Raw genomic sequence first — 24160 nt, 5'->3', positions numbered from 1 at the left:
ATGTAATATTCAGGTGCAGTCGATTTTACGTAAAATTGATACGTGAAAATCGTTAGATGATTTAATTGATTTGATTAAATTTTTATCTAATGATTCTCAAATATCAACTTCACATAAAATCGACTTTATTTGACTTTATCTCATAATTATTTATTTATTTTCTTATGTGTTATTCAAAATATTTACGGTCTCCTATCGCAGTGAGAATCAAACCGAATCAGTTAGTTTAATCAGATTAATAAAAATCATAATTAGACTGGTTTAATTCAAGATAAAAACCAATTATTAACGAACTGATCGAAAAATGAAAAATCGGTTAAAAAATAATAAATTGATCCAACCGATATATGGTCTTTTAGTTATTATCAGGTTTAAAACAATTAAAATATTTTTTTAAAAAATATATTTTTATAGATGAATATTTTTTTTAAATTATTGATTGAATCTCAATTATATTTCTAAAAATATTGAACCTTTAATTCTACTAGTTCAATAACTAGTTCGAGTCTGAAAACTACAACAATAATTCAATCCCTTCATACTCAAAAACTTTTAAAAAGACATGAATACAAAATGTATACATCCATAATAGGACAGGTAGTTAAATATTTTGGTAAAGATGTATTAAATTTGCTCAAGTAACCTAAATGTCGTTTATTTTGCCCTATAAATATTCATACCTGGCCATTGAAAATTGTCATCAGTTCATTTCTCTAACAAGTTAGCCATAGAAATTATCAAATTATAATGGTTGATATCAGCAATTTCATGCTCTCACCAGGAGAAGAAGAGAACCATAGTGAAATCCAAGAGAGTAATAATGATGAACACCAGAGTCTTGCCATCACCAACTACACCGGAGAGGCAAGAGATGATTTGAGTGCATCAATTAATCGCTTCGTGGAGACTCTAAATTACTTCAACTTGCGCAATTTGGGTAGGATTCAATGCTTTCAAATATAGGTTTAATTTATCCGTCGGTCTCTATAATTTTACTGAATTTTCAATTAAGTTTTTATACTTTTTTTTATGGAATTCCTATACCATATCAAATTTTATAGTTAAGTTTCTATCGTAACAAAAACAATAAAATTAACAGAATATTCTAAACAAACCAAATATGCCTAATATACACTTTACTGAATCTTCTGTATAATTTAACAGAATATTCCATTAATTTTAACGTTTTTGTCACAATAAGGATTTACTTATAAAATCTAATATAGTATAAGGACCTAATTGAAACAAAAAAAAAGCATAGAGATCTAATTAAAAATTTGGTAAAATTATAAAAACTGACAGAATAATTAAACCTAAAATATATACTACTCCACATGTATGAGGCATTGATGCATATATTTATTTTGTTTATTTCTCCATATATTTTGTGTTTTTTTTCTCTTAAATAAATTTTATTAGTGTTAAACTCTTTTTACACTGATTTGGATACTACGGAAAAATGAGAAATTTTTTGACAAAGAATGACATTGGATGAAGAACGAAGAGTAAAGATTATAATTAAATTTGTTAGAACAAAAAATGTATAATGCACATGATATTTCTTTTTAACTATAAAAAGAATAATATTCAATTTTCAATAAAAAAGCGGTCTTTGACATAGTATGACTTGGAGAATATTACAATCTTCTAATTAATGCACCCACTATATATTATATATAATGCAGGGTACCCTAGTAATCAAGAGTTGAAGTATGATGGATTGGGAGCATTGCTTAATTATCACATAAACAATGCAGGAGATCCATTTAAAGGGAGCAGCTTTGGTCTAAACTCATCGGAATTCGAAGTGTGCGTGCTTGATTGGTTTGCAAAGTTATGGGACATACACAAGGGTCACTACTGGGGATACGTCACTACCGGTGGGACTGAAGGAAATCTTCATGGCATTTTAATAGGGTTCGTTTTCTTTTTCTTTTTCTTTTTTTTTTAATTTTTATCCTTGTCCTTTTTTCTAAAGCTATTACAAAGTATACAGTTCATCCATAAAAATTTCTAATCATATATACGAAACTAAACATATTACATACTCAAAAAGTTACATATAAAGCATACACGTAAAAAATTATATATACATATTTTTTATTTTAATTGAACAAACTCTAACACTATGTTTGGTATAAGGAAAAATAAGAGAAAAAAAAGAATGGTTCATTTTCTTTTATTTAGATACTAAAAAAATAATAAATAAAAAAAATATTTATACTTTATTTTATTATAATTTTATACCATTATATTTTTTTTGAGTAAAGTATCGTTTTTGTCTCTAATATTTGGGGTAAGTCCTAAAGTTGTCCCTAATGTTTCAATCGTCCTATTTAAGTCCATCACATTTCAAAATTGTCTCAATGTTGTTCTGCCGTTAGGGATCCGTTAACAGAATTGACAGCGGGACAAAATGGAGATAATTTTGAAACGTTAGGGATTCAAATAGGACGAAAACGTTGGGGACAAAAATGATATATAAAAATAAATTTTAGTTTTTTTCTTCAATAATATCAATTTTTTACTGTACATAGTATTCAATTATTTTTTAATCACATCTAAGTAAATTACACTTAATCACATTACTTTTATTTTAAATAAATTTATTTTTTTATAATTTTACACTTAAAGTTATAAGTTAATATAAAAATATAAAAAATTATTTAGAATGAAAGTAGTGTGATTAAGTGTAATTTACTTAGATGTGATTAAAAAATAATTGAATATTATATACAGTAAAAGATTGATGTTGAAGGATAAAATCAAAATTTATTTCTATGTATCATTTTTATTCCCAACGTTTTCGTTCTATTTAAATCCTTAATGTTTCAAAATTGTCTCAATTTTGTCCTGCCGTCAATTCTGTTAATGCGGATCCCTAACGATAGGACAACATTGAGTCAATTTTAAAACGTTAAGGACTTAAATAGGACGATTGAAACGTTAGGGACAACTTTAGGACTGACCCCAAACGTTAGGGACAAAAATGATACTTTACTCTTTTTTTTTCACTTTTCTTTCCTTACAAACAAAAGAAAATTTTCTTTCTATTTTCTTTTCATCCATTTTGTCTTTATCCAAACAACATACAAATAACTCTTCTATTTTCTTTGTTCTTATTTTTTTCCTTCTCTTTTCTTTCCTACATCCAAAGAAAGTCTAAATGTGAAAAAAAAAATTAAAAAAATTCAATAAAAGTAAAACAAATTTGAGCAGGGGCCATGCATGAGTTTAAGATGAAAGAAAACATCTATAAATAATTGGATTAGTCGCTCTTTGGTTTAATTTAATTTGGTGTCAACCACTTTCACCGATCATTTAATAATTTGTTGGTCAAACATAGGAGATCAAAGAAGGTATTGAATTATATATCTCTTAATAATGTATATATGTGTAGGAGAGAGCAACTTCCAGATGGAATTCTATATACTTCACAGGATTCACATTATTCAATATTCAAAATAGCAAGAATGTATCGAATGCAATGCGTGAAGGTTGCCACTTTAATCTCTGGTCAGATTGATTGCAATCATTTAAAGGCTTTACTACTTGCTCACAGGAATAAGCCAGCCATTATCAATCTTAACATAGGTCTTGTATTATTTTATGTTTACTCGTGCTGTTTATGTCACGCACATATTCATGAACACTTTTGCTAACTTATTATTATAAGGAGGATTCTATTATGATTGCAGGGACAACTATGAAAGGAGGAGTTGACGACCTTGATCTTGTAATACAGACACTTGAAGAATGTGGTTTCACTTCTGATCGATTCTATATTCACTGCGATGCAGCATTGTTTGGAGTGATGCTGCCTTTTCTCAAGAGAGTAAGTTAACATTATTATTATTATTATTATCACATTCACTTTATATCTACATGTATTCTATTGTCAATATTTCAGTAATGTCTCGAGTACGAAGAGTGTTTACGAGTTCGAGTAATTTGATTATCTGTCGGAATTCGAATCGAACCGATAATAAATTCTTAAATAGATGAATAAGCGGGTATAATTAAATTTGGTACGATGATATTCGATCTAATTAGTTCGTCGGTAAGATTTTTAGAAGAGCAAAATTGGAACCAACTTACAAACTCGATGATTTTTTTATTAAATAAAAAATATAAATTCTAATACTATATATAACTTTTACACTAATTAATTTTTTTTTATTTTTATTTCATCAGATACCTAACTATTCGAATCGAACTAATCTGTTCTTAATCGATTTAGTTTGTTTTGAGTACAAAAAAAATATAAAATTGAACCAATCTAGACTACTAGTACAATTTAATTGATTTGGTTCTCAATTTAAAAACGTGACAAAAATATCTAATATTAAATATGTATTTTTAAAATAAAAAATATTTTAAAGATTAAATTTTAATGTGATTTTTTGCAAGTATAATTAGAAAATTGAGATATTTTATTTTTAATAAAATTTGGTGATTTTTTGTTAACTATATATTTTTTTGTAATTTTTTAAAAGTATTATTGATTGTAAACAAAAAAAATCATAAAAAATATATACTTAATCATCATATTTTAAGGATAAAAATGAAAGGATAAAAAATTTTAGCTAAAACCAAACCCATGATAAAGAAAAAGGAAGGCTAAACCAATCAATTGGGCAAACGCTACATCTTTCTCCTCTATAGAAGTTCTTTGAATGCCTCTTTTTCAAAGTCTACGAGAACTAAAAGAAGCCTATATCTGCACACCTTACTTCGCGTGACTAAGCAAACATTTTTTAAAGAAGGAATTGACTACTACCTTAAAACTTTATAACCTTGCTAGGTTTACTTTGAGATAGACTAAGGACTGATTCCATTTCATACGTTATATCTGAGTTTTAACGTACGAGGTCTATACCCTCTTTGAATCCCCTTTTTCAGGTCCTAACAGGGAGGACCATATTCATCAAAAAACGTAGTTTTCTCAGTAATAAGATAATGGTGGGATAAGACATAGATAAGAAATTGGTTAGTCTCAGTCTAATAGAGTATGGAACGCTCCGAGAGACCATCCCTTAATTCTTCCTTACGGTTAGCGAAGGAACCCATCCGTATGGGGCCGAGCTTTTTCTAATTATGTTTGTAAAAAGACGATATCAAAATTCAATTTTTAAAACATTTTTTAGAATATATATTTAATATTGGAAATTTTTGTCATGCTTTTAAATTATTTGAGAATATTTTTATTGATAACAAATTTGAGTGTATTTTTGTCGACAAAATTATTTGGATGTATTTTTGATAGTTTATTCTAATTTTTTTGTCATTATTTGATCAGTACAAACATTAAATTATCTTTAACAAATAAATTTTACTAATTCATATGTGCAAATTCTGAAAAATATGAGTATAAATTATATTGATTTATGTATGTAAATTCTGGTAAATATAAATGTAAATTATATACTTATTGTATATAAATTCCTTATAAATATAAATATAAATTATTGTTGATCAAATATAAAAATAATAATATTTACTACCTATGTAGCATTATTTTTTTTTTATATTCTAAAGTACATATACTTTTTATCTTAAAATTTTCGTACCCTCTACTCAACTTAATTAGCTTTATATATAAATAGACTGATTTTTCAATTTATCAAAATAAGTAAAATCGATAATTAAATAATACAAAACGGATGAAATATCATTGTATTATAATCTTAAAATATGATGATTCTGCAGGCACCAAAGATTACCTTCCAGAAATCCATTGGAAGTGTAACTATTTCTGGCCATAAGTTCTTGGGATGTCCAATTCCATGTGGTGTTGTAATAACTCGTTTGAAATACATCAATAATGCCCTATCCAAGGATGTTGAAATCATTGGTTCAAGGGATGCTACAATAACAGGTATAATTATAGAGAAATTAAATTTAAACTTGTCATTTTTTTAAACACCAAATAAAATATCTCTATCCTTTTTTTTTCTTCTTTTTCATTTCTATCTTACAACTTTTAATAAAATATATTTGGTGAAATTCACGTGAAGTAACTGCACGTAAAATTGATAGTTGAGAATCGTTAAATGATTTAATAGGTTTGACTAAATTATCATTTAACGACTCTTATCTATCAACTTCAATTGAAATTAACTGCACTTGAATTTCTATCAATAAATTTTTGGGATGAATTAAAATTCGTGATACAACGTGTGAATAATGTCATTTTTTTCGTGTGGTTGATATACGGAACATATCAAGTTTGATAATGTATTATTATGAGATCCCACAATAAACCACAAAATTTCAGCTTTTTTTGTCCGTTTCTGTGGCGGTTTTTGACCCCAACAAAAACTAGTTCTCGTATTCACATGGCATGCTTGTATTTTCTTTATTGTAAAAGATAATAAATAATACACACAAAAGGGTGTGATTTGGTACAGGTAGCCGTTGTGGACATACCCCTATCTTCCTTTGGTATCGTCTCAAAAGCAAAGGATTAAAAGGGCTCAAGAAAGACGTTGAGAAGTGCATAATGAATGCAAGTTACTTACATGGTCGATTGCGTGGTGCTGGCATTGGTGCAATGTTGAATGAGTTTAGTAACATCGTTGTGTTTGAGAGGCCTCAATTAAATGATGATAATGATGACTTTACTCGTCGGTGGAGTTTGGCGTGCCAAGGGAAAATTGCGCACGTTGTTGTCATGCAGCACGTGACCACTAAAATGCTTGACTCTTTTGTTAGTGAGTTTCTTCAGAAAAGGTTTCAGGCTCAGTGCATTGCAGACCATGTTGGTTCCTCAAATTGTTCTTGTTCCATGCATGATGGTTTTCTTCATTGAGACTACTTATGTGAGATGATGCATTTTGTCAATCCAACAATTGAATTTTAATATTTATTATGTACTACTTCTGTTATATAAAATGGGGATATAACAGAAATTTTATGCACAATTTTATAGAGAACAGGGAGAATATACAATTAAACATATTGTTCGATATATTCAATTCACGTGTCATTTTAAAAATTTGACCACATGTAATGATGTGCTAATGGATTGATTAATGAAACATGGTATGTTGACATGAATGATTGCATCATTTGTCATAATGCTGTTTAGTAATGTGCGACAATATTATTTGTCTATGCGTGTCATCTGCGATGTTATTATTATAAATGGACAGAAATATAAAATTAGCATAAATCAATAAATTATTTTATTAAAAATAAATGGTCTGAATATAATGAAATGTCAAAAAAATAGAATACAATAAAGTAGACAAATAAGAAAATAAAATCCCTACAGATCCCGGTCGTCGTCGTCGTCGTGGTCTCCCTGTTGAGATTGCGGAGTAGGTGCTGACGTCAGTTTCGTACCAGCAACGTTGCCGCTAGAACCAGCAGTGTTACTGCCTCCAGCGTGTATATGCCGGTTGTACTCCTCCACCTGCTCTTGTAACCAATTGAGGTGCTCCAGCTTCTCTGTCAAGTCCGAGCTGATAGCAACGATTCCTCCCACACATGCAAAAAGGTCGTTATATCTCTGCTCAGAATGCTCCGCTTACTAGAGAAGCTTCTGTGTCAGCTTCTACACCTCCTCTTTCAAGTCGACAACTTCTTGGGGATCGGTGGGACTGGTGGCAAAGGCAGAGGAAACCACAAACGCGGAGGAACGGAGGCCACTGGTGGAGAATGACCCCAACCTGAAGCAGCAATTCTTGTGGGACTCAGAGGCACTCTTGCATCAAATCCTATCAGGATCTACCACTGAGGTCTCGGAGCCGGCTTCGTTGTTCCCACTAGGTAGCTGAGATTGTTGGGCCATGGTCTCCAACCTCTGCATATAATCCTCCTATGTCACACACGTCGTGATTAGGATAACAGTTAAATAATTGCCTTTAAACCAAATAAATTTGAAACTTAGGATTAACTTAAACTCACATAATGGGTCTCTGATCACTCGTCAGCAAATTTCTCCTTGTTGGCCTTCAAAGTATGGGTATACTTGATGGTCTCCGCTAGCGTCGCCTCACGGTCCAACGACTTAGACTACAAATTAATATATCAATCAGTGAAATAAATGAGCAAATTAAACAACTAATTCAAGTAACTATTAAAATATTAAACAATGACAAAATTCTTACCAGTATGCTCTTCGTCTTTATGAAGGTCGTCGACCCACCCGTATGCTTCGAGGACTTGGGAAAAGCCCTATTAGGTATGTTACTTGAACCCCTCATCAAGAGTAAAATAGGTCTCCAATTTCTTCTTAATGGATAAACGGATCCACGACCATAGGTGGTCGCGCCCCTTACGAACGTCGCTCATCCTCTGCTAAAAACGTTTAGCTGTCTGGTAGTCGTAGATCTTACTGATTATGAAATTATGCTCCGCATTCCATATGAATTTCAACTGCAGTTAGTCGGAATAAAATACAGTTCAAATACAGTTAATTAATTCAACATTATTGGGTTTTTGCCACCCACTTCTGAAACCATTGATCTCTGGTCTCAACCGGGATCTGCGTGTAGGTCAGCCACAGGTGGTCGTACATTGACTTAATGATGTCGGAGATCTCCTGTGTTCAAGCATTGGGGTTTGGTGCAAACCTAGTAGAGAAAAAACCTAACATTAACAAACACATAGAAACGTGTAAACTTAAGATTAATAAACGTACGACTAAAAAATTGTATGTACTCACGCCCGTATGCCATCAGGCCAAATCCTCATCCGAATGACGGGTAGTGGTGGAGTGACATCCTGCTGCGAGGTACTAAAGGAATCACTCACCGCGGGATCTGTCGTCATTGGATCTACAAGGGGCGTAGCAGAAGGAGGCACGTAATTCAGGTTTGGGACCATGATGAATTGCTGATCCGCTAGACCTACCTGTGACGTCACAGGGGTCGATATCGGGGTAGAGGGCGATGACTGAACAGTCATTGGAGATTCGGTGGAAGCTGTCCTTTAGCACGACCACATGACCTACTCGACCTACTGCTGCTACCTGTCGTCATATCTACACAACGAATATATTACTAGCTCTAATTAAAACACAATTAAATTCACCAACTCTAAACATATTAATACACTCAACATAGTAAATATATTAATAATATAACAAATACTAATAAATAATAATATAAGAAGAAACTCAAGAAATAACAAATAATTATAACAAATACGAGAAAAAGTATGAATAACAAATAATTATTACAAATAACCTAAAACACTTAAAATAAGAATTTTAAAGAAGAACCAATTCATCTCAAAATTAACTCAAATATCTATCAACCCTAAACATAATTCTAAGACTTTCGAAAATATAATTTTAATTTTTCAATTTTATTCAAAATCTTATAAAAATTACGACAGAGTCTCCCCTAAAATTCGAATTTCTCCACCCTTCAAGGGTTTCATCCAAACCAAATATCCATCCAAACTAACAAGGGTTGAATAAAACCCTAAACCCTAACTTATTCAAACAAACAACCCACCAAACAAACCAATTATTCAAACCAATAGAATTTACGTCAAAAATTAAATAAAATTTTTTTCTCATAGCCCATGATTTTTCAATCTAACAAAAACAAGTAAAAAGAAAATACAAATAATAATCAAACAAGTGAGAATAAATCCTAAATTATTATATGGTAACCAAGACACAAATTCTACATTAACTTAACCCTAAATTAACATGACCAAAAATTAACAAGATCCTAAATCATAAATTATAATTAAGCATGATATGTTCTCATATTCTAATATAATAACTAACACACACAAACATACAAACTAAGCATGATTTCTAAACCAACATTCTCATAATCCTTATTCCTAAAAAAATGTATAACATTCCAACTAACTTAGAAATATTCAAAAGCTACAACCCTCACAAATCAAATTATTAATGCTGATAGAATAACAAATTAACAGGTAACACACTAACAATTAAAAAAATTATGTTTCTAATTTTAAAATAGATGTCATGGATATAGAGAGTGCGAATATACCTGACTTTGGAGTGGTGACGATCCTTGGCGGGGGCGAATGGGCTGGGTAGAGAGAGAAACGGAGAAGCGGCGAGAAAGTGGGGCCAACGGCGGCAGGACTAGAGCAGCGACGGTGTCTGGATCGGCAACAAAGAGGGATGGGCTTGGTAGAGAGAAATAGAGAAGAGGGTTTGAGAGAGAAGGTTTTCAAAATGAAGGGAGGGAGGGTTCCCACTATCAATTTTAGACTTGATTACCATTAGATTCACCAAAATGCAACGTTTAACTAAAATGTGTTACTGTCAGAATAATCCGACGGTAAATCTGACAAAAAATTTCATGCCTATTTCATACCTTTTTCTTCCAAATATTATCGACAAATTTACCATCGGATAAGTGAATCCGCCGGTAATAATTTCACGTAACAAATTTTACAACAAAATCCTCCATAAATCCGTCGATAAAACCAATAGTAACTCAAGACACTAAATCCAATGGTACTCAACGTTTTTCTTGTAGTGAAATGGTGATTGGTGAGAATGACGTGTGGCGTTGAGATAAGGGAGGGGGATGAGTGATTTTGAATTTGCAGAAGTGAGGGGGAGGAAGCTGACACTGTGAATTAATACTTAGTTTATCGTCAGATTTTTTGGCAGAAAAATCCGACAATAAGTATGGTCGTTTTAAATTAAATGGCGCATGTTGGTAATTTGAACTACCACCGTTTATCCGACAATAATATTTGGTGTCAATACATTTAAAAGCACACCATAATTTGTAATGGGAGTTACCGTCGAAATTGCTTATCCAATAGTAATATTTTGCGCAAAATGAATAAATGTCGTTTATGTTGGATTTTTCGACGCTAAAATTCAATGGAAAATTTAGTTGGAAATTTTCGACAATAATTCTGCTTGGAAGGGGTGCATTTTTGGTAGTGCTCTAAGTCTTCAAGCTTTTTGTCAAATTCTACCACTTCAACTATATTGTTCGGCCCAGTCCAGCTAGGTCGGAGTTCAGGACCGGATAAATCGCCGACCCAACAACACACCTTACCCGGACCAAGGACGACCCGCGTGCCTCCTCCTTGTCTGCGTGAAACCAACCAGCTGGAGAAGGGAAACTTCTTGGAAGGTGGGTCTGCTCCTGTGGGACCCACCCAAGTACTGGATATATATATGGGGAAGGTCGTACCTATCCCCGCAGGTACGTCACCAAAACCCCACCTTAACTTTTCTGTCACCTTGTACGGATTCTGATTTTAGCGTCGGAGTCTCTTTTGCAGGTGGCTCCCCCACTCAGCGCTACATGATTCCGGTAGGTCGCGAGGCTCCAACCTTCCCCCCTCTTCAACGTCAGTCCGGGGGGTCCGTTCACACACCAACAATCCAGATCCAGGTCCCCTTCTTACCACCACATACATAGCATCTCCGACTCGTTCAGGAACCGACAAACCAAACATATATATACCTATTATTGATTTTTATTGTATATCGATTACTTCTCTTGTTTATTATTTCTATAAATAACAAAATAAATTGATTACATTATGATTTTTTCAATTATATATTGTGATTGATTCCTTTTTTAAATAGATCCATAAAGATAATAAATTCTAGAATTTGCGCCAAAATGTACCTCACATTATCAAATTTCTTTTTCAATTCTATCTATTAAATTTTCTATATCCAATATTAGTACCCATTATATCTTAGTTATTTCCATAATTGATTCTTCTTTATAAATAAATCTCTAATTCATTATATTTCCAAGTTATATCTTGCAATTGATTTTTTTCTTGACAAAATAATGTATTTAATCTCATTATTGATGATTGACTTTTTCTCAATCAATGGCACTATATTTAAATTATATCACGAAATTATTTTTTATTAATCCAATTCTCTTTATTTGATTATATTCTCATTTTTCTAATTATATCTCGTAATTGATTTTAAATTTTTAATTATAACCATTTCTTACCATTATTGTTAGTTTGTGAGTAAATGCCCATGCCCTTTTAATTTCTGACAATTTCTCCAAAAAACAAAACGTCCGTTTCATAATTTAAAAATCGGTAATGCTAGGAAAAAAATAGCTAAAACTTACTTTGTTTAGTATTTATTAATTGTTGCAACAATTAATAAATTCTAAATAAAGTAAATTATGATTTTTTTTGGAAAAGTATATAGAACAAAAAAGATACCATTTAAAAAATAAATAAAATCACATTAATTTATATTAATAATTAATTAATTTTAAATTTTTTATATAATTAATTAATTAATTAATTCTCTCTCTCTCTCTCTGCCTCCTCACCGGAACCCACTCCTCTGTAACGGAACATGTGCTGCAAGGTGCCGATTATCATCTCGTCCAAATCTCTACCGCAGAGCCTATAGAACTTACTGCCAGCACTGCAACTGTGTGACCCCCGGGCACTGCCAGCAACAAAAAAAGAGATGCAGAAATTTAAATAAAAGAAAATAAAAAATAATACTAAAATTTTTCTTTTTTTTGTTTCTTTTTTTTTTTAGCTGGACTAAACAAAAGAAGAAGTATAGGAGATGAAAGGAGGTGGACGGACAGAGGGGGGGCTCTCGGTTGGGGTGGAGATTTGGTTTTGGATGTGGTTTTGAAAGGATGAACGGGTGGTTGAAGAGAAGGGTGTTGACTGCAAATTACAAACTTGATCTTAGTCAAAAGAAATTTTTAAATAATTACATAAATATAAAAAAAACATTCATTTAATATGAAAAGAAACATCCTAATACTTAACAAAAGAAATATCCAATTATAATTTAAAAAAAATTATGAATTTTTAAAGAAATAGAGACATTCACATTTGTAATACAAAAAAATTCGAAAAATATATAAAAGAATATCCATTTAATATGAAAAAGAAACATTCTGATACTTAGCAGAAGAAACATCTATATATATTAACTCGTAGAGATTTTGGATTCACCCAAACGTATTTGACTGATTTTTAGCTAATACCCTTTTAATTTTCTAGCATTACTTTTTTTTATAATTTTTTTTAGTTACCAAACATTTTTGTTTAAAAATTTTTAATCGGTACCTAACCATTCATGTAATTCATATAAACAACTTTTGACACAATAGCATATACCATTAACAAGTTTTATATATTCAAAAAATGCTGTTAAAATAATAAACTTTATTTTTATATATAAATCTTTATATTTTCATTGACACAATTAAACTTTATTATTGACTAAATTTTATTATGGATTCTTTCTAGATCTCATTATTAATACTTTCCTTTAACATTCATATTGTATCTTTATTTTTCCATATTGACTAAATTAAAGATTATTGTCCATTAAATTTCATTACTGGCTCTTTCCAAATCTCATTATTAATACTTTCCTTTAACATGCATATTGTATATTTATTTTTGCATTGACACAATTAAGTTTTAAAAATTATAGTATCTATTTAATAAATTAATACAAATATCAAGGATTGTATTTGATAAAATAATGTTTAAAATTAAAAAAATCGTGATAGAAATTAATGAGTTTATGGCCTCAATCATCTTCTTGGTCCTTTGCTTCAAATCCTGCAGTGAGACCTGGAGTAGTTTGTGGTTGCTTTTGACTTTTTGCCTTTTCTTTTTGTCTTTTCATGTTGTACAACAAAAAAATTTAATTTAGATATTTATTAAGAAAATTTTCAAATGTACCGTTGTATCAGTATTTCAGTAATTTTTAACCGTTGATCTTAATTATATATATTATATATATTTTTTATAATTAAGATCAACGGTTAAAAATCAATAAAACATTGGTATGACGGTACATTTAAAATTTTTTCTATTTATTAATGTATGAAATTATATGTTAGACATTTTAATTTTAGAAAAAGTATAAGTAGACAATGAAAATACTAAACAATGTGAACAATAGATATATTGAATTTCAATTCAATAAGTATGCAGATAATTATGTTGATTATTCTTAATTGGATGATTATTTTTTTATTCGATTTACTCATACACAGTTAACAATGACTAGATGTTCAATTCACTAGGTGTGCGGATGGTTACCTAGTGTTAAGGTTTAGGAAATAATTTGAATAGGAATGTTTTTTTACTTTATTGGGTCAATTCTAGAACTCATTGTTCACATTATTTAAAAAAATCATTGTCTACCTAACAAAATCGTAATTTTAATAAGTATAAACAAATTTTAAAATTTTTTCTTTAGATACTTTTAAAAATATTTATAATTTTTAAAAGTTACAAATATAAACACAATCTTTTTATTTATCAATTACAAGCACAAACACTTCATTAAAAAGTCTAATCAAACTAAGTTTAAAATAATGGAACCGGGTAGTATTATAAATACCAACAAAGGTTAATTAGCCAACAGAAGAAAAATTGTATTGGATCGAAAAGATGGTTAGAAAGGAAATTCTAGTGTGTGTTATCTTCTCATACCTCTTCATAAGCATAACATTCTTAGCTACTTCGACAAATGCAGATACTACAATTGTGAAGCTTCCTAGGCCTGCACTAACTACTAAGGTTGCGGTCCATAATAATAGTACTAAAAATATTGAAGGTGTGTTCTTAGCATATTATCCTGTTTTTTTATTTTACTATTCTAACTAATATAAGGTGATGAAAATAATAAATTTTTGTTTTGATATTTTACAGGAAATGGTATTGAATGCTGCGTTTGGTTTATAAAGTGTGTGAAACATTGTCGTTGTAGAATAAATTGTCACAATTCGGAGACTAAAATGGCTGAGGAATTGCCCCATTAAAGCATGCTATGCTGATCTTCAGATGAATTTATTATATTATATATGTTATAAATAAAAGGAAATGGATATTATCTATGAAATATGCTCCTTTATATTCAAAATTGTGTTGATATGTGTAGCAAGTTAATTAAGGAGTCTGTTTTTTCTTTTTCTTTTTTCTTCAAACAATTTTCATCGATTTTAATTTAACTTCAGTCACAGTAATAAAAATGATGAATGAACTCCTTAAAGTAATGAATGGTAATATTAATAAGAAAACAAAAAAAATATTAATTTCTTTCTGTTATCAAATTCTTAATAATAATAATAATAATAGTATTATTGTCATCATCTCCTACTACTACTACCTATTAGTAGTAGTAAGATTCTCAGTGACAAATTCACGTTTGAAAAGAACAACAAACAAAATTTAAAATAAATGAATTAGATTTATCACAACTCTTTTTTCAAATAAAAAATTATTTATCTTTTATGATGACATATTTAATAATTATTAGATGAAATAAATTGTGTCCCTATAATTAATTTTAACTCTTAATATAACCTGAGTTTTAATAATTTAAATAATTAACTATAGTAAAACTTTTTTTTGCAAATTACAAGTGTTATTAAAGAATGAAATTCTATTTGTAATTTTTTACTTTTTTCAAAATAAACCACCCATTTATTAATTATCTGGAAAAAAAAAAGCTAAAAAAGAATAAACAAAAGAAAAACCAAATTGCGGTTCTTCACTCTCATTATTTTAAAAAAAATCTAGTAAATCCATGCTCAAATTTTTTAAAAAAGACTATATATGTTATATTGGCTCGTATCCTATATTTAACCACATCACTATTTAATGAAAAATGCAAGTTTTCTTCGATTAGAAAAACTCTACTGTTTGGCTATGAAAATATTAGATTGAGTTTTTTTTTTAACTAATTAATAAATCGATAGTGTGAAAAAAAATTATAAAATGAAACTTTTCTAGTAATTCCTGTAATTTGTAAAAAAAATATTATAATTAATTGGTTATATTATTAAAACTCATGTTAAAATTAATAAAAATTAGTGTAAATAATAAAGATATAATTTATTTTATTCAATAATTATTAAATATGTCACAGAGAATTATTAACTCTTTATTAGAAAAAAGGTTGGTAGAATTATATATATAAAAGAAGCCAAACACAGTTAATGAAAACCAAGAAAGTTCAGCACTAAAAAGAAATATTCAAGCAATTTAGAACACATCGCACAATCAAATATACATCAGATTCGTCAACTCTGAAACTTAAGTATATTAAAGTAATCAAAATTGCTATCAATTTATTAACAGATAAATTACTGGTTAAGAAATTTTAATATAAAAATATTATTGAAAATGTGTTTGAAAATGGGACTGAAAGATGTTATTTTCGGGTGTGATGAGATGCTTCTCGCACTATCCAAAAAAATTTAGTAAATTTTTTTTTTCCATCATCTAGCACAATGCGAAAAGTTCCTGTCAAAAGAACTTTTTTTTAAGGTATTCCGTTTAGAACCACTTAGATAAAGATGTAAAAACTATTTTTTTAAATATATTTTTAAAAAATTAAAATTTATTATAAAAAATAATTAAAATACTTCTATTATATATATAATTAATTTTAAATTTTCTAAATTTTAACCCTACGACAACACAGAAGAAAAGAGCTGGAATTTAGAATTCTCAAAATTAATATATATAATAAGAGTATTTTAGTCATTTTCTATAATAGGGGTATATATTGTTGTTATTTTTTATAAAAAAAATATTAATTTACACCAGTTCAAAATTTGATTTATCATTTTTCAGTCAAATTAATTTGTCTGACTTAATTTTAACAAAAAATAACATGATTTAATCAATTATATGTGTTAAATTTTAATTATTAAAAACCATTACGCTTTGAAAAAAATTAGTGCAGGGACTCAATTAAAAAAAATTATAGGGACCTAATTAAAAATTTCACAAAATTATAGAAACTAACAGAATAATTAAATTTAAAATAAAATATTTTACATAATTATGTAATTAGATTCATTCTTTTAAATAATTATTTATGTCGTCAATATAAAAAATAATTATTTTGCTGATGTAACATTAAGTGATTAAAAACACATGTAAAGTCCAACAAAAATTCAATATACATTGCGGAAATTCAATTTTAACTAACTGTTGTTTTGAAATATTTATTTCTGATAATTTTAGAATTATTATGTGATTTTGTTATTTCTGTTGTGACTATATAGTATAAATTTTTTTTATTGGCTTTTCATTCTATATATACTATATTGTCAGCATTTACATCTTACCATTTTTTAATCACAACTCACTTGTAAATTGTAATATATAATTCATTTAGATAATTTTGTGACATTTTTAAATCGGTCATCATTATTTTGTAGACCTCATACTAGTTCATATTCTGTTCACTACTTCATTGCAATATTAATAAAAAGTTTTTTATCGACCATTGTTACGCTAAAATCTATAAAACATTTAATATTTAATTGCCACTAAAATTTGTTATTGTCACTAAAAATAATATTTTTGTTAATAATTCTAAAAACAATAACATATTGATAAAAAAAATTGTCAATGACGGTCTAATCAAAATCAATTAGCAAAGAAGTATTTACTTTGGAACAATTATTTTGAAACAAATAAAATATATCAATAAACAAAAATGTCATCTTCCGTATAATTATTCTCCTTTTTTATTATAAAATCAATACCATGGTTGCCCACACTTGCATTATTCATGATTTCAGATTAAACAGTCGTACCAAACCTTCTCATCTCATCATATAATGATGCATGACGTATAATAATCTCATTTCATATGATGCATGCCTTAAGTCTTAATAACAACAAAATAATAACAACAATAATAATAATAATACCACCACGCCTTGTTTGTGTCAAGTTTTGATAGGAATATAATAAAAGGTGAAAATTCAGGTGCAGTTGATTTCACGTGAAATTAATAATTGAGAACTGTTAGATGAAAATTTAGTCAAACTAATCAAATTATCTAACGACTCTGATCTCAGCTATCAACTTTACGTGAAGTCAACTGTACCTAAATTTCTATCATAATAAAAATGCAGTTTTTATACGAAGTTTTCGCTTCTCTCGCTACATTACATAAATTTTACTTATTTTTTCTTCTACTATGCTTTAAAATATTTTTAAACAATACTCGTGATTATAGTCTAAGATGCTAGAATAATGAAAAAGAGAGGAAATAAACTAACAAAAAAACTCCCGAATTATTATGTGACTAACAAATATACTCTCAAAATTTGTTAATGAAAAAAATATTTTAAAATATGAAAATCTAACAATAGTATATTTAACTCTTAAATATATATTTTCAAAAAGGTCTTTTGAGAATAGATTTTAATATAACTTTTGTAAGCATACATAATTAGTTAGGTAAGATCTTTTATTTTAAATTTTAGTGATTTTTTACACTATATATTATTTTCTTGAAAAAAGGACAAAACACTTTTAAAAAACAAAAAAGAAAATTAAAAAATCGAATTTTGGTTTTATTTTTTGTATGTTCTTTTTAAATAGTTATCCAAATACTTCTATAAATTTTATATCAAATTCACAAATAATTTGTCAAATATAAAAGTGATTTATTACTTATAAAAATAAAGATATTTTTATCTTTTTACATTTAAAAATATTTTAAAAATATTTTGTATTAACAAATTTGAGAGATACTTATGCTAGCAGTTTATAATTCAATGATATTTTTTGCAGTTTACTCAACGAAAAGGCTAACCAAATGTTTATCACTACAACAAAAATTATTTTTAATGATAATAACGTAATGACCACTATATATCTTATTTAATTAATATTTTTATGATAAATATATATTTGCTGTTGTTATTATTATATGTTATATAATTAAAATTATCTATTTTTTGCAGCCATTAAATATGTTTTTATCGATAATTGTATAATTATTACTAAAATTTTTTAAAGATAAAATATAAGACGGTCAATGTCTAATTGGTAATAAATATATTAATGACTATTTTATTGTTATTAAAATTAAAGTACGATAAATGATCTCTAAAAATTATTTTTCTAGTAGTATATATCTATTTTTCACAAGGATGCTAAGAAATCAGCAAATGTTTAATTTGTAACTATTTTTTACAAGATGTTAAGAAAAACTGATTACCACAAAAAGGAAAAGGATAAATAAATGTTTCCACCTATTTTTCACAAAGATGCTGATAAGGAATGTCATGCCAGAAACAGAAATAGGATAGATAAATATTTGTCTCTCTATTTCTCATTTAGATGATAAAAAAACATGATTATTAAAAATCGTAATGTTAGAAAAACAAAAAATATATCCAGAATTGTCTTATTGAATATTAATTAATTATTACAATATTTAATAAATATTAAATAAAATAAATTTTGACTATTTTTTTATTAATATTTTTTATTATCAAATATTTTTGTATTAAAAAATTAATTAACGTTTAAACAAGTTCTGACTATTTTTGTTAGTAATTAAGGAAGATCATATCATAATTAATAAGGAAAGCAAATCATCAATAATGCATAATAGGTGTAACGGTTATATGATTCTAATTAGAGCAAAAAGAAGAAACAGAATATCAGCTTGCCAAAAATATATAAAACTAAGTGAAAAAGTGTGTCCGTATGTGTGTGCGTGCGTGTATGTATGAGAGTGTGAATGCGTGTTTTTTTGAATAAAGGAGCTCAACACAGACGCAAGAAACAAACATACAAAAAGAATATGTAAAGACTGACTACTATCTCTAGTGTCATTTCTGGCATTGTCATCAACAAAAAAAGGAATCCAAGGTACTCCACTCTCTAAAACTGATTATGGATTTCTAGAACACCTCCAAACTCCCTTCTTTATTATTAAAAATTCGCCCATTTCTCTCTAACCAGACATTCTAAATAATCGAAAAGAAGCATATGAACCACTTGTTGCGTATTCTCTTCCTATTAACAACACCTGTCCAGCTCCATAGTGTTCTTTTATTGAGCCCGAAAAAGATCACAATCTCCCAAAATCAGATAGTCAGTGACACCACATCTGCTAAGTAAATTCACATCCCAAAAACAAATGTGTATGCATGTTTAAAATGTTTTTACTACTTTTTACTTTACTAATAAGTTTAACAATATTATTTTTTTAGTTTTAATTTAAATAATTGAATAAAAAACCTACCAACAATTATAATTCAAATGGTATACATACTCACTTTAGATAACGAATTTAAGTCTCACTTCTATCTTTGAAAAAAAAAAAAGAAAAAATCTACTAAGTTAAAAGGTGCTGTTGAAGACTATGACGAGCAAATTAATCACATAAGTCATAACATTAACATCCATACCATCATAAAATAAATGATTTTAGTTATTAGAAAACGACATCTTGAATTTCAGAAATGAATGACGAGGATGGGAAGACTTACAAAGTATATAAACATGACAAAATTCATGCTACCCTTTTGTCTATTACTTCTTGCTATCAAAAACTATCATGATTCACGAGTAATATTTAGGTTTAATAATATTAATTTATTTCAGATCTTCCACTACATGCTATATATATGCTCCAACTCCTATAAATACATCACTTCCTCAGTGACCTTTCATTCAAGAAAGGTAAGCAAATTTACAAATATTTAGGGTTTTGTTGCTTTGTAAAAGAGTTTTTCTTTATTTCACTATTTTATGTTTTTTATTTTTTTTTTTTAAGAATAAAAAACTAAGCAATGAACATAGATAGATAGAATTTGACTATTTTCACTACTGCACTCTTGTTTACAAAATTTGCAAAATACATAAAATGAAAACAAAACATATTTTCATAAACTAATTAAATATATATAGTCCCTTGGTGTATTTAGTTTATATTTTTATTTTCAATATTTTTTAATTTTAAAATTTTATGAAATAAAAAATATACTAAAAATAATAAAATTCTGTTTCTTTTGTCATTTTTACTTTCTATTTTTTCTACTTTTTCTTCAAAATAATAAGTCTCTTCACCTTATCACTATTGGATGAAGTATATAACCTGCACTTTGAGTAAGACCACACTTATTCCTACAACGGCAAAATATAATGAATCTTAAAATAAAAGGGAATACAAAAAAATTAGTTATAACATATAAACATTATTTAATTTCTCATATATTTTATTTATATTTTTTTTGTGAAAATTCAGGTACAGTCGACTTCACGTGAAGTTGATAACTAAAAGTTATTAGATGAAAATTTAGTCAAATCAATCAAATTATCTAACGGCTCTCAGATATTAACTTCACGTTAAATCGACTGCAATTGAATTTCTACCATATTTTTTCCTTTATTTTTGTGGTAAAAGACACTGACATGTTTCTGAACTCAAATTCAGGTGACTGTGGTGGAGGCTTTGCTTTGGGGTCTTCCGTGAACCATTCTCTTTTTGTTGATTGAGATTTACACATGGAAGAGGAGAATAATAACAATAATAATGGCATTTCCAACAACTCATCAATCAACAAAAAGCTTAAGCTACCTATCTTCGTTTTCTTTAAAGATGCAAGGTATACTATTATCATATTAATATATATCATGCATCATGTTGAGTAGAATTTTATATGACGGTTACATTATTATATTTCATTTACTCTCCCATAAAATGAAAATATTATTTTTGGTGATTTAAAATGAAAATATTATAATCATACATAAAATGGTTTCGTTTTAATTTAACCAATATTTTTGTATAATTTGATTTATAATTATCAAAACTTTTTTCTATTAGTAATTAAATCAGTCAGATTACTAGATTATTAAATTATTAATTCAATTGATAAATTATTAGTTGAATTAAATGACTACTCAATTATAATTATATAATTATATAAAATTCTACTTTTTTTCTCAGAATAAATGTTTTTATTTTATTTTATATCAATTAACTGTTATTTTTATGTTTCAATAACTTATCAGTTAATTAATATTTATGATATCCTTCAAATATTTATTGGAATGAAAGAGAGTAGAAATCGTAAATTCGTAATCATAAAAATAGAATATATTTTGTGGTTAATAAAATGATATATATTTTTTTTAATTTTTACACATTATATATGACTTAGATGTTGACGTCGGCATCGCTTTAATGACCTGTAAGTTCAATTGGTCTAGTTAATTAAATTTAGTTTGACAAAGTTTGACCAATTTAATTATAGAAATTAAATGATACCGTTTAAATATTGATTAGAGTTTGATTCATCAGTTTTTTTACTTTTTTCAGTCAAACTAATCGTTGTGATTTAGATTTGATAGCATAAATTTAATCGATTTAACATCTCAACTTATATAGAATTTATAATAAATAAAACTTAATAATATTATATGCGTTTTTTAATTACTAAATTTAAGTCTTCAATTTTTTATTTTATTATATTAGAAAAATTAATTTGACATCATTAAAATTTTTTAGATAAATCAATATTTATTATTATTTAATAACAATATAACACTTCTAAAATTTTTTAAATTATTAGATCATACGTAATTAAACACTCTGACGAGAAAATTTGTTAATTGAATCTGTTATTACTTATTACTCCTCCATTATAAACGGTGGTTTCATTTTACTACTCTCCTATTTTCTCAACATTTTGCTTAACTTATTATCTCCCACATGCATCTATAATTTTTGTTTTCATCTTACCAACTTTTCACAATTAATAATAAAAAACCAAAACATCAAATCAAACAAAAATAAAATTTCCTGACCAATAAATAAATAAATAAATAAATTTTGGTTTGAAGCTAGTGATGCATTGGGGATGCTTATTAGGAGGTGTACTAATATGAAAAAAAATATATATATTGCTAACTAGAGAAATTAAGATATTGGGATTTTTTATTTAAATAAATTAAAAAATATTTTATTTATTGAAATAAATAATTTTAAAAACCAAAATACATATGATAAATTATCTCGTTTATAATGTCAATGAAATAAGTTTACACATATATCATTTATACTGTAAACAAGATAAGACAGTGCGAATAACACATGTATATCTCGTTTATAATATAAACGAGACACATAATAAATTAACAAATTAAGAAATTACAACGAGATATACACGTGTCACTCGTATTGTCTTATCTCGTTTATACAGTAAATGATATAAGTCATCCAACGTATTTTTATAATAATTTTTTAAAATAAATTATTTCACTAAATAATTTTTTTAATTTATTTAAATAAGAATTAAGATATTGTGAAACACTTTTAATTAAGATCCAGATTAAAGTGACCACTCTCATATGCAGTGGCGGAACCAGAAATTTCATAAGAGGGGGGCCAATTAAATATAAAATATAACAAAAAATTAACAAAATATGATTTGTAGCATATATATCAAAAAAGTAATTATATTATATAAAAGTCAATGTTCAACTACATACTAAAACTTTATGGTCCAAACTTTATGTATGCTCTACGAATTTCATCTTGTTGATTGATAGGATAATTCCAAATTTGCGGACGCTTTCCGGGATCACGCATCAATGTATCAATATTAACTTGATCTATTTCAGTCCTTGCTATTTTGGAAGCAGGGGGTTGAATATCTTGCTCAACAAGTTGTGTCACAGGTTGTTCAATAATATTTTGAACATTACTCAAAGAATCTGAAGCTGAATTTTGTTCATCATATATTCTCTCTTTTCTCTTGAAAAATGAGTGAATTGTTTTCATCTTTGACATTTTTAACTTAACTTGAACTATCTAACAAAAAAAAAACAAAAATAATTGCATATATATTATTTTCTTAAAAAAAAAATATTAAACCTATTGAGCAATAACAAATAATTTTAGAAACACAAATATATAATAACCAAAAATAAAGTTATTGATTTACCTGATTATTTTTTGTTCCAAGTCTCACAAAAAAATAATTCTATTGAGTTTTGTCCTCACTTCAATCTTTGAACACTGTCCATTATAAAAAAAAAATAAATTAATTATTTTAAATAAATAATGTAAATAATACTTGACATTGTCATTAACTTAAAAAAAATTGAAATATACCTCTTTGAATCTTTGTTGTGCATTCAATGGTTAATATTTTGTTGTTCACTTCTCTTCAATGGTTTTTCTTCATATGTCTTGTTTTGGTATGGAAAGAAAATTAAAATGAGAAGAGTAGAAGACCAAAAGTTTGGGAATCACTAAAAGAGAGAGAAAAGTGACGCTATGCCTATGATAGTTTGAAATAAATATTTGAAAAATGTACTAGGGTTACTTTAATTAATAGTATGGGCTTGGGCTAGTATAATAGAACCATTTTTATTAATTATTAGAATG

The 24160-nt window shown here is 27.6% G+C and overlaps 2 protein-coding genes across 2 annotated transcripts in view; both read left to right on the top strand.

The window, feature by feature from the left end:
* Window positions 1-765: 765 nt before the first annotated feature.
* On the top strand, window positions 766-6934 carry LOC107462987 (serine decarboxylase). Its single transcript, XM_016081675.3, has 6 exons — window positions 766-937; window positions 1686-1917; window positions 3401-3594; window positions 3699-3835; window positions 5710-5878; window positions 6411-6934. Exons 1-6 carry the CDS (start codon window positions 769-771, stop codon window positions 6809-6811), a joined length of 1302 nt encoding a protein of 433 aa, XP_015937161.2. The 5' UTR covers window positions 766-768; the 3' UTR covers window positions 6812-6934.
* Window positions 6935-20814: 13880 nt separating this feature from the next.
* The window catches only part of LOC107462988 (protein DETOXIFICATION 43-like), a 12647-nt gene continuing 9301 nt past the window's right edge, over window positions 20815-24160 (top strand). The window contains exons 1-2 of the mRNA XM_052253416.1: window positions 20815-20871; window positions 21200-21371. Of these exons, the coding sequence (XP_052109376.1) occupies window positions 21271-21371 (101 nt within the window). The 5' untranslated portion in view covers window positions 20815-20871; window positions 21200-21270. The remainder of the gene's footprint in view (window positions 20872-21199; window positions 21372-24160) is intronic.

This window comes from Arachis duranensis, chromosome 8 (assembly GCF_000817695.3).
Source record: "Arachis duranensis cultivar V14167 chromosome 8, aradu.V14167.gnm2.J7QH, whole genome shotgun sequence".
NCBI lineage: Eukaryota > Viridiplantae > Streptophyta > Magnoliopsida > Fabales > Fabaceae > Arachis > Arachis duranensis.
This window is presented reverse-complemented; position numbering and strand designations above follow the sequence as displayed.